This window comes from Ovis aries, chromosome 7 (assembly GCF_016772045.2).
Source record: "Ovis aries strain OAR_USU_Benz2616 breed Rambouillet chromosome 7, ARS-UI_Ramb_v3.0, whole genome shotgun sequence".
Classification (NCBI taxonomy): Eukaryota; Metazoa; Chordata; class Mammalia; order Artiodactyla; family Bovidae; genus Ovis; species Ovis aries.
Window position 1 is genome coordinate 100,946,734 of NC_056060.1, and position 15,680 is coordinate 100,962,413.

At 45.1% G+C, this 15,680-nt stretch overlaps 1 protein-coding gene across 1 annotated transcript in view; it reads left to right on the forward strand.

The window, feature by feature from the left end:
• EIF3J (eukaryotic translation initiation factor 3 subunit J) overlaps positions 1–15,680 on the forward strand; it is a 28,643-nt gene that overhangs the window by 5,872 nt on the left and 7,091 nt on the right. The window contains exons 2-6 of the mRNA XM_027972149.3: positions 2,012–2,016; positions 2,254–3,018; positions 3,093–3,196; positions 13,252–13,306; positions 13,757–13,848. Coding sequence (XP_027827950.2) covers positions 2,012–2,016; positions 2,254–3,018; positions 3,093–3,196; positions 13,252–13,306; positions 13,757–13,848 — 1,021 coding nt within the window. The remainder of the gene's footprint in view (positions 1–2,011; positions 2,017–2,253; positions 3,019–3,092; positions 3,197–13,251; positions 13,307–13,756; positions 13,849–15,680) is intronic.

A 15,680-nucleotide genomic window follows, 5' to 3' on the forward strand; every position in this document is an offset into this window, starting at 1 on the left:
TCACATTCCAGGATGCCTGGCTCTAGGTGAGTGATCACACCATTGTGATTATCTTGGTCATGAACATCTTTTTTGTACAGTTCTTCTGTGTATTCCTGCCACCTCTTCTTAATATCTTCTGCTTCTGTTAGGTCCATACCATTTCTGTCCTTTATTGAGCCCATCTTTGCATGAAATGTTCCCTTGGTATCTCTAATTTTCTTGAAGAGATCTCTAGTCTTTCCCATTCTGTTGTTTTCCTCTATTTCTTTGCATTGATCACTGAGGAAGGCTTTCTTATCTCTCCTTGCTATTCTTTGGAACTCTAAATTCAAATGGGCATATCTTTCTTTTCTCCTTTGCTTTTTACTTGTCTTCTTTTCATAGCTATTTGTAAGGCTTCCTCAGAGGGCCATTTTGCTTTTTTGCATTTCTTTTTCTTGGAGGTGGTCTTGATCCCTGTCTCCTCTACAATGTCATGAACCTCTGCCCATAGTTCATCAGGCACTCTGTGTATCAGATTTAGTCCCTTAAATCTATTTCTCACTTCCACTGTATAATCCTGAAGGGTCTAGTGGTTTTCCCTGTTTTCTTCAATTTAAGTCTGAATTTGGCAATAAGGAGTTCATGATCTGAGCCACAGTCAGCTCCTGGTCTTGTTTTTGCTGACTGTATAGAGCTTCCCCATCTTTGGCTCCAAAGAACATAACCAGTCTGATTTCAGTGTCGACCATCTGGTGATGTCCGTGTATAGTCTTCTCTTGTGTCGTTGGAAGAGGGTGTTTGCCACGACCAGCGATTCTCTTGGAGAAACTCTGTTAGCCTTTGCCCTGCTTCCTCCTGTACTCCAAGGTCAAATTTGCCTGTTATTTCAGGTGTTTCTTGACTTCCTACTTTTGCATTCCAGTTCCCTATAATGAAAAGCACATCTTTTTGGGGTGTTAGGTTCTAGGTCTTGTAGGTCTTCATCAGTTCAGTTCAGTTCAGTTCAGTTCAGTCGCTCAGTCGTGTCTGACTCTTTGGGACCCCATGAATTGCAGCATGCCAGGCCTCCCTGTCCATCACCAACTCCCAGGGTTCACCCAAACTCATGTCCATTGAGTCGGTGATGCCATCCAGCCATCTCATCCTCTGTCATCCCCTTCTCCTCCTGCCCCCAATCCCTCCCAGCATCAGAGTCTTTTTCAATGAGTCAGTTCTTCACGTGAGGTGGCCAAAGGACTGGAGTTTCAGCTTTAGCCTCAGTCCTTCCACAGAACACCCAGGGCTGATCTCCTTTAGAATAGACTGGTTGGATCTCCTTGCAGTCCAAGGGACTCTCAAGAGTCTTCTCCAACACCACAGTTCAAAAGCATCAATTCTTTGGCGCTCAGCTTTCTTCACAGTCCAACTCTCACATCCATACATGACTACTGGAAAACCATAGCCTTGACTAGATGGACCTTTGTCGGCAAAGTAATGTCTCTGCTTTTTAATGTGCTGTCTAGGTTGGTCATAACTTTCCTTCCAAGGAGTAAGCATCTTTTAATTTCATGGCTGCAATCACCATCTGCAGTGATTTTGGAGCCCCAAAAAATAAAGTCTGACACTGTTTCCCCATCTATTTCCCATGAAGTGATGGGACCGGATGCCATGATCTTCGTTTTCTGAATGTTGAGCTTTAAGCCAACTTTTTCACTCTCCTCTTTCACTTTCATCAAGAGGCTTTTTAGTTCCTCTTCACTTTCTGCCATAAGGGTGGTGTCATCTGCATAGAACCATTCAACTTCAGCTTCTTCAGCATTACTGTGCTTCCCTGATAGCCCATTTTAAGCTCTTTATAATAATCAGTTTACCTGTTCAGCTTATCTCCAGTTGCCAGGCATATCAGGGACCACCTGTGTACTTTCTACCTGAAACGCACTGGAGCAAATTTCACTTGGTCTTGAAAACTCCTTACTGCAGCGCTCACCTTCTGGAAACCTTTCAAATACCCTCCGCGGTTAACGCTAACCTTTTGTATTTAACCTCACAGCGCTTCTTTTTGTTGCAGTCATTGTGCTGTGTCGAAACCTGTTTACGTGTCTGTTTTTGCTGCTTGATTGAGCGCTTCTTGAGGGTAAGGCTAGAGCAAATAAGTTTAGCTGACTGAGTTCCGAAATCATTCTGAGAAAGAATGAATCGTGTACTGGGTTCTGGGGGCTCACAGAAGGGAAGGTCCTCTAGCCCCGGGGTTCCCTTCGATCCCTTCGTGACGCACTGCCGGCAAACGTGCCGGGAGCTAAATCTGAGCAGTTCGGCTGGGAGGCTGCCAGGAACTCGGTGCTCTCCGCTCGCTTCTCCCGGCGCCCTGCGCCCTTCGGGTTCCAGAGGCCCATCTCGCCCAGCGCGCGATCGCGCGCCCCGGGGACGTGGAGGCCACTCCGCCGCCCACAGCCGGGCGCGGCGTGCGGACTCTCTGCCGCTGTCACCCGCGCCCGGGGTGCGGGGTTCACGCGACCAGAGGCCCGCTGCACCGCTTGCGGCGGGCGCAGGGTGGCCCGGGAGGAAGGGAGAGGGCAGGCGACAGCCAAGCGCCAGACAGGGTGCCGCCACGGTCCCCGCACTGCCTGTTCCTTCCCGGGGCGCGCGAGGCGGGCCGACCCTCCCTTCCCACCCCCCGCCTTGCCGCACTGGCCCGCTGGACCGCTCAGGCGCCCAGTGCAGCGCGGAAGACCCCGGACGCCCGTCGCGCCCCACGCCCCTTCCGGCCGCTCCCACGCCCCTTCCGGCCGCTCCCACGCCCCTTCCGGCCGCTCCCACGCCCCTTCCGGCCGCTCCCACGCCCCTTCCGGCCGCTCCCACGCCCCTTCCGGCCGCTCCCACGCCCCTTCCGGCCGCTGAGTGGGCGGGGCCTCGGCGTTGAGTCTGCCGCGGTCCCAGCGTTCCCCGCGCGGGCGACGAGCGCGGGTCCGGTGACTCACCTCCGCCGCGCTAACTCTCCCCCGTCTTCCCTCACACACGCTCACGCCCGGCTCGATATGGCGGCGGCGGCGGCGGCTGGGGACTCCGACTCCTGGGGTGAGGGGAAGCTCGGGGGTCGGGCCGGCCGGCGCTGGCCCCAGACTGTCATTAACGCGACTCTCTTCCCGCAGACGCGGACACGTTCGCAGTGGAAGACCCGGTGCGGAAGGTGGGGGGCGGCGGCACTGCCGGCGGGGACCGCTGGGAGGGCGAGGACGAGGACGAGGACGTCAAGGTGGGTCCGCGCGGGGTGGGCCGGGGTGCCCGCCTTGGGGCGGGAGGTCGGACGCGGGGCCCTGGGCGCCGCCCGGGCCTGCGGGCCGTGTGGGGACGCGAGCGCAGGGCCCGGCGGTGCCCTGCTCCCCCGGTCCGCCGGCCACAGGGCCGGAGGCGTGCTGCGTGGTCTGCCGAGCCTGCCGGGCGAGTGGCGGGCCCCAGCCCCTCTTAGAGGGTCCGCGCCTGCCTGGACCCGCCGCCAGCCGGCGACAGGCGGTGACAGCCGCGGCTGGGCCGGCCCACGTGCGCACTGCGCGGGGCTGAGACCGGGAGGCGAGAGCGCGGCCCCTGGCTCTTCCCAGATGGGGCGTCTCGTAACGCGTCCCTCGTGCTGGGAGCTCGTCTGCAGCCCTAAAGGGAGGGTGAGGTGGGGCCAGATGGCTCATCCCAGATGGGGCGTTTCCTAACCCTCTTGCCTTTTGGAGCTCAGGCGTCCCTCGGGCTGGTAGCTCGTCTGCAGCCCCAAAGGCCCGCTGGTGGAGTTTGTTAGAGCTTTTAAATGTGTGAAATATTGTGGTGTAGTTTCAGCCACCTTTCTTCCCCACACACAGGTGAAATAATTTTTAGACCCCCCCCCCCCCACGTGTGGTAGAAGGATGAACTGAGGCTTGAGATAGCTACCTTAGTGGTCAGAAACCTGGCTAGTCTACACTCACAGCGACTTGGAAAATGGAGCGCTGATAGAGTGGGTTATTAATCTACAGGGGAACCCGTAAGGAAATACTGATTTCATGGTTGGATAAGGCGAGGGAGCCCGGTGTTTGTTTTGTTTTTCCTATGCTTTGTATATTTCGTTTGCTTTTGACGCCTCCTGGGGACTCATCGTGTGGCTTCAGATGACATTAGGACTGCTGCGTTTTTGTTTTTCTAGTAGCTACAAATCTCTCAAGTGCAGAATGCTAGGATTCTTATTAATGAAGTTCTCAAAATCTTTATTTCCATGAAGATAAAATTTAATATGAGTTGGAAAATGGTTTTCTGTGGTGTTGATTCATTTAGTGAATTGTTTATTCTTCTGACTTCTACCCCCAGCTCATGATAACAAACCCTACAAATCTTTCCGCTTGAGTTAAAAGAAAAAATTTAAGCTAGATAATCGTTAGGAACTCTGTGTCCATACTGCTTTTGTTTAGATTTTACTTTGGTCTGATGAGGTGGATGTCCAGTTCCTTGAACAGCCTGAGGTTCAGGGATGATGTGAGCCTGTCAGACCTTGGGGTTAATTAATAAGCAACACTGTTGTGGAGATATTTACATTTTTGTTTCACTTACGTGTTGTGTAGGCGTGGGAATGGATTGTGTTATCACCCTCATTGCACAATATTAGTTCCCTCCCTACACTGTGGCAGACTCTGTGTTTTGAGCCTTTAGTTCAGATTTGTCCTTTCACTTCTATGCATAGTAGATCCAAGAGTTAAGACATCTGTTAGGAAAATTGGGAATAAGTGAGAAGAAGCGACTAGAGAATCAGGAATTACCAGAAAATGAAGTTTGAATGAAGTAGTCTAGACTGATATGGAGAAGCCTGACTGAAATTGTTGTATCTAAATGGTGTCTATCCTGATAAATAGAATTCTGACCACTTGAACTAATTTTGGAGGTTTAGGAGTTATAAATCTTACTTAAAGGCAAATGTTACATAAAGGCTATCTTGTCTCTCCAGTGCAGGATTTGTTTTATACAAATAGCCTATTTCTTTTACTTAAACTTTGAAGTTGATCTTTAAGTAGCAGAAAGCTGAACTTGCCCATTTTATTTCCACGTTGAGATGTAGCTCTGTTTCTGCTGAGTTCCTCAGAGATTTCCAAGAGCAGGTGTCCGTGGAGCAGTTTGGTTCCTAGCAGTTCAGGGTCAGACAGACCTGGATCCATATTGTTGCCTTGGCAATTTCGGTTTGTGAGCATAAACCAGTTTTTTAATCGCCCCCCTCCCCCATTTCCCAACCTTAGCGTTACAGAAGCTGTCTCAGGCATTATTTTGCACTTTAAAGGAGATAATATAGGAAGCGTTAGGCAGAGTTGCCTGACACTTGGTAGGCACTGGCTAAATGTTAATTCTCTCTTGCTTCTAGATGTAGTCTTAATTTTTCTGGCTAATGGAAAATATGCTTAGGCTGTTTAGATCGTGTATCTGGGGTCATTTTTGTGCCACAGTTTGTGCTCTCTTTAGCTCAGTGGGAGTAAGTTCTCTCCACAATGGGTGTTTACTGTGTGTTTTTTGTTTTGAATGGAATGACCACCGTTGTCAGGCAAGTTTTTGCTTGCTCAGAATCTAGAGTTGAAATTTGTCACCTTGAATGGTAATGAGCAGGTTTTCCCTGCTTTCTGAAACTAGAGCATTCCTATCAAACTTTTCCTAAGCTGAAAGAAGCAGTTACTTTAGGACACATCTTGCTAACAAATGTACAGATGCTCACAGACACAGTTCAAAGCTGTGGCAGCCTGGTGCTTAGATTCTGAGGAGCTTGGTGGAGAATGAACTTGGTCTTGATGGTGCCACTCTTGCTGCTTAGGGTGCTCACTGCCACTGTAATAGCTCAGTGCAAAAACAGATGCTATTTTCACTTGTCATAAGATTGTAAATTGTCTTTGGATTTCACTTATCGAACACAGGTACTAAGGTACGTCGTTAAAAAAAAGTGAAGTGTCATAAAGTGAACTTTCAAAGAGTAAGGAATACATTAATACCAAATTTCTGCATTCTAATATTCTAATGCTAATCCTTTTGTAGCAGTTGTTAACAAGGTTTAGTTTCATGAGATTAAATAGTCACGGTCCTTAAAGAATACAGTATGTGAATTTTTGAAAAGTCCTTCGAAAGTAAGGTAGGAAGAAACAGTAAGTTCTTCAGTCTGTGTCAGCACCCAAGGTTTAGCCTTTAAGAGTATAGGCTTAATGTCCTTTGTAACGTCCTGAGAAATGAAAGGAAAGCTAAGGTCTTTTGTTACAGTAACTTGCTCCAGTAGGTTAATGTCTTTCAGTAGACATAGCGTTTTGCTGCCCTTGACTTTTCAGGCAGCTGTCTGATAGTGGCAGGGGTGGATTTAGGTGAAATTAGGATTGTTCATATTCACTGGGGGTGGGAGGGGGAGGTGGGGAGGCTGTGCTTCTCACCAGTTTAAAAGGTGAGAACCAGGGAGCATACTTGCCTCTTACCGTGCTTTATTTCCCCTTTCTACCCTATCCTGATATCAGTGCGGAGGCAGTGGGAGAAACTGTTTGCTTGGCGTATATCTCTGGACTCCTTCCCCACTTCTGGAATGACAGGGAGGCTGTGTTGATCATTTTTCTGCTGGCTGTGAGCACCTCCCCACTGCAAGCAGGAACAATACAACTTTTACTCCATTTTACTAGACTCCCATCGTTTCACCAAAGCAGACAGAAGCTAGATTTATTCAAAGGCTGTAGTTTGTTTTGAGAAAACTTCTGGCTGTAATTAAGCGTCTCACACATTTGCTTCCATGTTATTACAAAATGTCTTTAAAAGACCCTAGAGAACTGGATGCCTTGAAAACTGCGTGCCTTATTGTGCCCATTCAGCTGTCTGTGAGGGCCGCATCCCAGTTAATGGTTTAGATATACCAGAGTAAGGACATTTTTGAAGCATTGGAAACAGCACTCTGAAGTAGAGGATTACATTTCAAAACATGGGAGATTGTTGGGAAGTTTCAGAAGGCAGGCATTCTGCTAGGAATGGAAATCTGGAAGGTGTATGAGATTGTTGGGAAGTTTCAGAAGGCAGGCATTCTGCTAGGAAGGGAAATCCGGAAGGCGTATGTATGTGTGTGCACGGGCGTGTCTCATGAAGAACTCCAGACATACGCAGAAGTGGAAAGAAAAGCTTCATAAGCCCATGGCCAACCTGTTTTCTATATTCTGTCTTGCTGCTCTCCTCACCCAGCCAGATTATTTTGAAGAAAATATCAGTTGTATTGTTTTAATACCCTGACAATTTTTTATAAACTAGTAAGTTTTTAGTTGGGAAGTGCGTTTGTTGCTGAAAAATATTTACCTAATATATTTGCTGTCCTGGACCATCGAAAATAAATAGGCTGTTTGTTTAGTGTTGTGTGTCTTGTTCTTAACCTAGCTTAGCCAGGAATTTGAAGTAGAATTGATTGATAACACTTCCAAATATGAGACAGGTCGGTATTGAGATGGAATTCAGCAGAGTGCTGAGCCATAGTAGTGTGTTAAAAACTTAATGGATTAAGTGAAGTAGAATTGATTGAGACAGGTGCCCTGGCTTCCAGAGACAAGCAGAGTGCTGAGGTGACAGAAGAACGTTTGCGCTCATTTTAAAAGCTAACCTTCGCTGCCAGGCCCAGCCGTGGCAGGAGCTCACTGCAGAGTTCTGAGGGTTCTCAGCACAGAACTGGCACAGCTCACAGAACGCCCAGCAAAGACTCTCTTGCTTCAAGAGATTATGCTTTCTCTAAAGCAAACGATTGTGCTGAAGAAGAAGAGGAGGGGTGCGTATGTTAGTTCACGGCCTTCTGCTGTGGGGCAGGAGAGTCTTCCTGCTCATGTGAAGCCGCTTCTGTTGGATGGTCTATAAATATATCTTGCTTAAGTTGGAAAGCATTTTCAGCCCTTCGCGTGTTCTCTCATTGCACGTGACGTTCTGTAGTTACACATTATAAAATGACAGGCTGTCCGCCTACTGGCTGCGCTATTAGAAATAAAAAGGAGCCAGGGTTTAAACTTTTTCTGTTACGTTTTTAGTTGTATTTAGTTGGGAAGCAGGTTTTAAACTTGAAAAACACCCATCTTTTTTAAGAGAAATGGCTCAGGTGACGCTGGATGTTTATCTGTAGAACGTAAGTATAGATGAGCAGGTAGTTTATAAACAGCTGCTCTTCTGAGAAAGTTGGCCATTTTAGAAGAGCCTGGTTAATACTGGAGATATTAATACTTTAAATACTTGAAAATACTTTTGGAGATAAATACTTTTGGATATTGTAGTTGGAAGATTTATTGACTACCAGTGATAATTGGTTAAAAATTTAATTGGATATTGATAGGTAACTCTTGAACCAAAAACAACCATTAATTTTAGCTGTTTCTCTTGGAACCCTTCTTGTATTTTATCTGAATTTATTGTCAGCATTTACAAAGTCTTGATGTTTATGGAAAATTGGGCAGTTTTAAACATTCTGCTTTTATGCATTTACTTTTATAACTAAGGATGCAAAAACTGTCGTAAGTTCATGGGGAAAGCTACGTGGCCTTCTGCTTTGGGGATTACATTTGTTCGGGAAATGTGACCAGTCTGTTTCTTCTGACATCACTGTGCTCCCTTCTTGAGGAGCTTATCCTCAGTATAGGAGTAACTTCTATGAAAAAGGAGCAAACTTTTTTCCAGCACTGTGGGGTGAAGGGTGCCTTTCATGGTCTGTTCATGAACTGAGGAGCACATGTCGTAGTTGTTTCCAGGACTTAGAGATAGGAACCACTGTTTCTGCTACTGCAGTCCTTTCTGTGCTGAAAGTCTAGGTGGCCTCCTCACACTTGGACTGAGGGGACGGTGTGTCGTTGTCTGGAATGAGGTCATTCTTCGAAAGGGAGGCCAGGGGCGGGGAGAGGCGGGATGCAGAGTCAGGGTGGATGCGACCCTGGACCAGTGGTGACCCAGGGGTGAGGTTTTACTGGTCCAGGGAACTGAGGAACACCAGCACTGAGCAAAAACCCTGCCGTGTTGTGCTGTTTCCCTGTGTGGGAGTTACTGGGATGGGGCTGCTCATTTTCAGCTATGCCTCGCTCCTCTTGAGCTCCTGCTCCCAGAGGCTGCCAGACTCATTTGTTAAAATTAGTAGAAATCCATCTCAGGCAATTTGAAATGAGTATCTGGCATAGTTGTAGCTGGGCGTGTCTTAGTATCTGGCATAGTTGTAGCTGGGCATGTCTTAGTATGTGCCCTAACCCTTCTCTTTGATATGGGATTCCCTGCAATTCCAGGGGACTCCATTCCAGGACTAATTGAAAGAACAAATTGTGATGTGGAGGGACCTAGTTGCCAGACATTTATACTTCAGGGTTCCAGTAAGAAATGATGTTTAATATGACACTTTAAAGACATTTTGTCCTGTTCAAAACAGGTTCCTTCATTATTTTCCCATTCAGATTGTGTGATAGTTATCTCTGGGCCTTGGTGTCCTTCTGTGACTGGGGATAACACTACCTTACTTGCAGAACTTTTGTGAGGGTTAACTGTGTGGCCATATGCGAAGTTCTTTGGGGGCTTTCCTGGCAGGACTCACTGCCACGGGCCCAGGTTCAATCCCTGGTCAGGGAGCTAAAATTCCACAAACTGTTCAGCATGGCCAAAGAATTTAAAAAAAAAGAAACATAAAGTCCTTTGCATGGCGCTTAGTGCAAAGTAAGCACTTAGTCGATGCGATCTGCTGCTGCCACCATTGTCACCGTCACTGGTATTAGTGGGGAGCTGTAAGCATCCCTAGGAAGCAAGCAGATAGTTCTTTTACCTAAGAACCATCTAAGCGGCATACCACTCACAAACCCAGCTTTCTTATGTGCTGCGAAGATTAAAATGACAAAAACTTACAGTAGTAGTCAACTTTTAGTTTCAGCTCTCTGCTTCCTTTTGGACAGTGCTGTATTGATGGAGGCACTTAAGCAAACCGGCCAGGTGATAGGGACGTTTGCCGTCCAATTTCTGACTCTTAGATGTTCACACAGTGACTGGCTGGTTTGCTCTCATTGTGTTTGTGAACTGTGAACTGTGAGTTAAATTGTAAAGTAAAGAGACTATAAAAATGCTTCTATTCCGAGTTCTTCCCACTCCATGGCAGCCGTGATCAAGGTTTTTTATTTCTTTGGATTTAGATTTTTATTAAGAGTCGAGGCTTGGTTAGTTTGCAGACACCGAGCCTGATTCAGATTTACGGCCTCCTGCGTTACAAAGCCAGACGCTTGCTGCTGCGGCTGTGGCACATTAGTCAGCCCTGCCCCGGCCGTGCCAGGGCCTCCTGCCTTGTCCGTCATCCTCTGGCTCAGCTTCAGACGGCGCGTCCTTGAGTGCCGGGTGGTGGTTGAGACAGTGGTCAGGTTCCCTGTAGGTTAAAGCCCTATTTAAACACAGGGCTGTGTCTTTCTCTGTTAGACTTAACCCTTGTAAGTTCTGCGGCCCCTTTAAACATGGTTTGATGACTGTTTTCGTTTCGCTCAGGGCCTGTGCTAGGCCTAGAAAAGAGCCACCTGAAGGCGCCCTGCCCGAGTTAGGGAGCTGGTTCCGCGAGGCTGTGGGTTAGGGTTAGGGTTAGGGTTAGGGTCACCTCTTGACGCCGAGCTGAACTATTTTTTCTTTTTTTTAAGTTTAATGTTTAAAAATTGGGCTTAAATTTTTATACAGATTTAATTCATTAGCCAGGGTTATGTTGTATGGAATATTGCTTGAAATAATTAGAACCATTGGCCAGAATGTTGGATGCTTCTACATTTGGGAAAGTAAGTGTAAACACAGCTCAGTTTTTCGTTTAAAGCTACTGTGAATTATTTAAGAGAGGCCGTTAGTTTTGGCTTGGTGGTCTTGTGTTTTAATTGTTAATGGAGAAGCTTCTTTGTGGAGTTAGACAAGTTGATATAAAAGTTCATATGGGGAAACAGTGTGCAAGAATGGCCAGGAAAACACTAAAAAACCTGAAAAGGGGGGATTAGCCCCAGCTTACATTAAAAACATACTATAAAGCCTCTCATTAAAACAGGACGCACTGGCACATGAAGAGACGGCAAGCCAGTGGGGTAGCATAGGAAGCAGAGGCACCTAGGAGACTTAGGGTATGGAGGCTCCCAGGGCAAGGACGGGCTTTCTCAAAGCTGAAGTATAGTTGACTTGCAGTGTTGTAGGGTTCAGGTGTGCGGTATCAGTCCCTTCTGTCGTGTCCAACTCTTTACCAGCCCATGGACTGCAGCACGCCAGGATTCCTTGTCCATCACCAACTCCTGAAGCTTACTCAAACTCATGTCCATCTAGTCGGTGGTACCATCTAACCATCCCATCCTCTGTCGTCCCCTTCTCCTCCCGCCCTCAATCTTTCCCAGTATCAGGGTCTTTTCCAAGGAGTCAGTTCTTTGCATCAGGTGGCCAAAGTATTGGAGGAGCTTCAGATTCAATCCTTCCAGTGAATATTTAGGACTGATTTCCTTTAAGATTAACTGGTTGGATCTCCTTGCAGTCCAAGGGACTCTCAAGAGTCTCCTCCAACACCACAGTTCAAAAGCATCAATTCTTCGATGGTCAGCTTTCTTCATGGTCCAACTCTCACATCCATACATGACTACTGGAAAAACCATAGCTATGACTAGGCAGACCTTTGTTGGGAAAATAATATTTCTGCTTTTTAATATGCTGTCTAGGTTGGTCATAGCTTTTCTTCCAAGGAGCAAGCGTCTTTTAATTTCATGGCTGCAGTCACCGTCTGCAGTGATTTTGGAGCCCAAGAAAATAAAGTCTGACACTGTTTCCACTGTTGCCTCATCTGTTTTCCATGAAGTGATGGGACTGGATGCCATGGTCTTAGTTTTTTGAATGTTGAGTTTAAAGCCAGCTTTTTCACTCTCCTCTTTGACTTTCATCAAGAGGCTCTTTCTCTTCGCTTTCTGCCATAAGGGTGGTGTCATCTGCATATCTGAGGTGATTGATATTTCTCCCGGCAGTCTTGATTCCAGCTTGTGCTTCATCCAGTCCGGCACTTCTCGTGATGTACACTGCATATAAGTTAAATAAACAGGGTGACAATATACAGCCTTGATGTACTTCTTTCGCAATTTGGAACCAACATAGTGGTTCACAGTTTTTAAAGATAAACTCCATTTATAGTTATTATAGAGTATTATAAAGGTGGACTTTTCAATAGCTGGTGCTTTGACACCTGGGTAACTATTTGGGAAAAGATAAAATTAGATCCGTACTTAGATCCATCATAGAAAAGAAAAAATTCCAAAGGATCAGAGATGTAAATGAAGAAACAATGGAAGCATACATCTTCTAGAAGGAAATTCCTTGCTTTGAGAAAAGGCTTTCTAATTGGAATTCAGAGCAGTGGAAGAAAGCTTGAATTTCGCTCCGTGAATGTGGGGGCCACATAACGCCTCGCAGGGAGCACTGCAGGCGTCCCCATTCAGAGAGCAAGGGCTTGGCCCCCACTGCCTGCCACTGCCCTCCACACTGTGGTAGAGGCTTTGCCAGTGTGGTTAGATAGGAGAGAGAACTGTGGAGCCGCACAGATGGGTGAGGAAGGCATAAAGCTGTCTCATTTGCAGATGATATGGTAGTGTACCTGGAAGCCCATGGAGACTCAGTGGTGGAACTAACTGACGTGATACACGCAATGGGTCAGGCACCTGGGCTCCAGAGTGGGGCACTGTGTTGCATCTGTCTGCCTGCTGATGCAGGAGACGCAGGAGACACAGGAGACGTGAGTTTGATCCCTGGGTCGGGAAAATCTCCTGGAGTAGGAAATGGCAACCTGCTCCAATATTCTTGATGGAAAATTCCATGGACAGAGGAGCCTGGTGGGCTGCAGTCCGTGGGGTCACAAAGAGTCGGACATGGCTGAGCACAACATATATGTATTTACGTTTATATGGTAGCAGGATATCAAGTTAGCATAGAAAACCCTATAGCTTTTGTATAAATGATAAAACCACCAGTCAGAGGACATAAAATGGGAAAAAAAATATTTCAGTGGCAACAGGGAAGACGAAATACTTAGGGATAGACCTAATGAGAAGCATGCAAAATCTTTTAAGAGAAACTTTAAAAATTCTTCGAAAGATACAGAGGTAGGCTTGAACAAGTGAAAAGATAGCCCTTTTTCTTGGCTAGGGCAGTTCAACATTATATTGGTTCTCCCAAAATTATAAATTTAATGTAACACCAAAAAAGATGAAAAAAAAATAACCCAGCAAACTTGTTTCCGTGGTGTCAGAATAATAAAGATCACATGGAAAGGTGAGCGTGTAAGAAGCATTAACGGAGTTTTCTCTTGTTTAGGAAAACTGGGATGATGATGAAGATGAAAAAAAAGAAGCAGCAGAAGCAAAACCAGGTGATCCATGGGCTTCCTGTTTTGGGGTTTAGATCTTACTCTGATGCTTATGTTAAGACAACTAACAAAATGCTGCAAAATTGGAAATTTTGGTTATTTTTAGAAACCAAACATCCTTCTGTTTCCTTCTCTTCTCCCTACATCTCTTCTCTCTCTCTCTCTTTAAAATGTAATCAGGTTAGAGGATGAGGCATCAGAGTTGAATGGTCTAAGTCCTGCCTAAAGGACAGTGGGGAAATATGAAAGGAAGTGTTTGGATCTTGGGGGTTAGATTAGAGAGGAGAAAAGAAGTCCCGGAACTTTTCTGTTCTTATTTGCCAGGATATCACCATCTAAATTGGAGCTGGGAGAGGTTTGATCTCATGAAGTATATAAGTATCATGTCTGTCTCATTCATAAACTAGAAAATATTTAAGATTAACTATGATTAAAACATTTCTTTACTTTCAGAAGTAAAAATTTCAGAGAAGAAAAAAATAGCAGAGAAAATAAAAGAGAAAGAACGGCAGCAGAAGAAAAGGCAAGAGGAAATTAAAAAGAGAGTAAGTCCTATTTATTCTCCAGAACACAGAATCCTCACGTCGGTAGTGGTGCCCTGCCTTAGCAGCCGCAGATGCTACCTGATCGTGTAAAGGGCTTTGTGAAGGCTGTGAATGGATATTATCAGATAAGGTGATCCCAGACAAACTGAATTTGTGGTTTTTGCAAAAAACAAACCCAGAAGCTTTATGTGTTAGAATGCCTTCTAGATTTTCACAGACATTCGGAAGCACTCAGGATTGTCTGTGACCATAGTCAGGTTTTTATCAGTGTCTTGCAGTTCTCTCTAGCTGTGATTAGTCTTTTTTTTTTTTTCAGTGTACATTTTGAGTAAATGTAAAACGCATCCATTTCTCTGCCATGTACTATATAAACGTTGTTTTTGATCATTTGGAGCAGGATCAGGAATTTTGTGTTCATTCACTTTTTGAATAAAAAACACGTTGACATGATTGAGAAATCAAAATGGTATTAAAGAGGGGCTCCCAGCTCTTCAAAGATTTGTTCTGTTTTTTCCCCTTTATCCTGTAAGTAAATATGGTGTATTTACTTATACACTGGTGTATTAAATACTGTATTTATTTAAATATTTACTTAAGTATTTACTGAAATATTGGTGTATTATGATGTCTCCAAGGTGACTTTATATATTTGTATACAACTATATGGTCATATTCCTCCCATTTTTTATTGTTTTCACCCTGGCTTTATTTAATAATCATGGAAATCTTACCATAGATCATAGCAAGCTTTCTTATTTTATTTTTAACCTGGTGAAACAACTCCACACTGAAAGTGCCTAACCACCGGACCACCAGGGAATTCCCTTGACTTTCTATTAAGAGAAATTTCAAGAAAATAGCATAATGGGTCATATACAAATCATCTAAATTTACCAGTTGTTAATATTTTGCCAACTTGCTTCATCTGTTCTTTTTTTTTTTTTTTTGCTAAAATATAATCCAATAAATAACAAACTATGCATTTTTCCTTTAAATACTTCAGTATGCATTTCTGAAAAAGCAAAGTGATTTCTCATATAATTATGTTCCATTTTTAAACACCATCTATATTCAGGTTGTGTGCATTTCTTTATTTGTCCCAAAATAGCCTTGCACATGATTTGTTCAGGCAAGCACCTTGCATTTATTTGGTTGTTAATGTACTCTAAATCTCCTAGGATCTGTCTTTCTCTCTCAAACGACACTGACTTGCTGGAGAGAGCAGGGCAGCGTCGGTAGAGCACCCAGCCTCCAGGTTTGTCTTACTGCTTCCTTGTAGTTGAGTTTCCTGTAGCTTGGCAGTGGTGTCTGGAAGTCTAATTGGAATTAGAGTGAACACTTTTGGTTGGAATACTTCACATATAAGGCTGTATGCTTCATGTTGTATCAATCACATCAGAAGTCATACGCTGTCTGTACTATTACTAGTGATGCTGAAATCGATGACTGAGTTACGCTGATGACAGCTTGGTCCTTCTCCTGTAAAATGACAGATTTCTTCTTCTGGTAATCCAGCTTCAGGGTTGGTTTCAGGGTCAGTGATCACTGCCTGAGTATTTCTTCGGGTGTGGCCGAATGGTGGTATTCCATTCTGTGACTTCCAGTTTCTTATTGGCTGGCTTCCCCCCCCCCGCCTTTTTTTCTATTTGGTTACTTTGGATATGGTTTGTACTAGAAACCATAAAAGCTTAATTCGTATAATTACTAATTTTCAGAGTAAGGAGGGGGTGTGGTGACTTTAAGTGGTGAAAAATGAAGGATTTTGTAGGTTTCGGTTTTTTCTTTTTGAGTAAATTTATGGACTTACAGGTCTTTATGAATTCATTTAGATA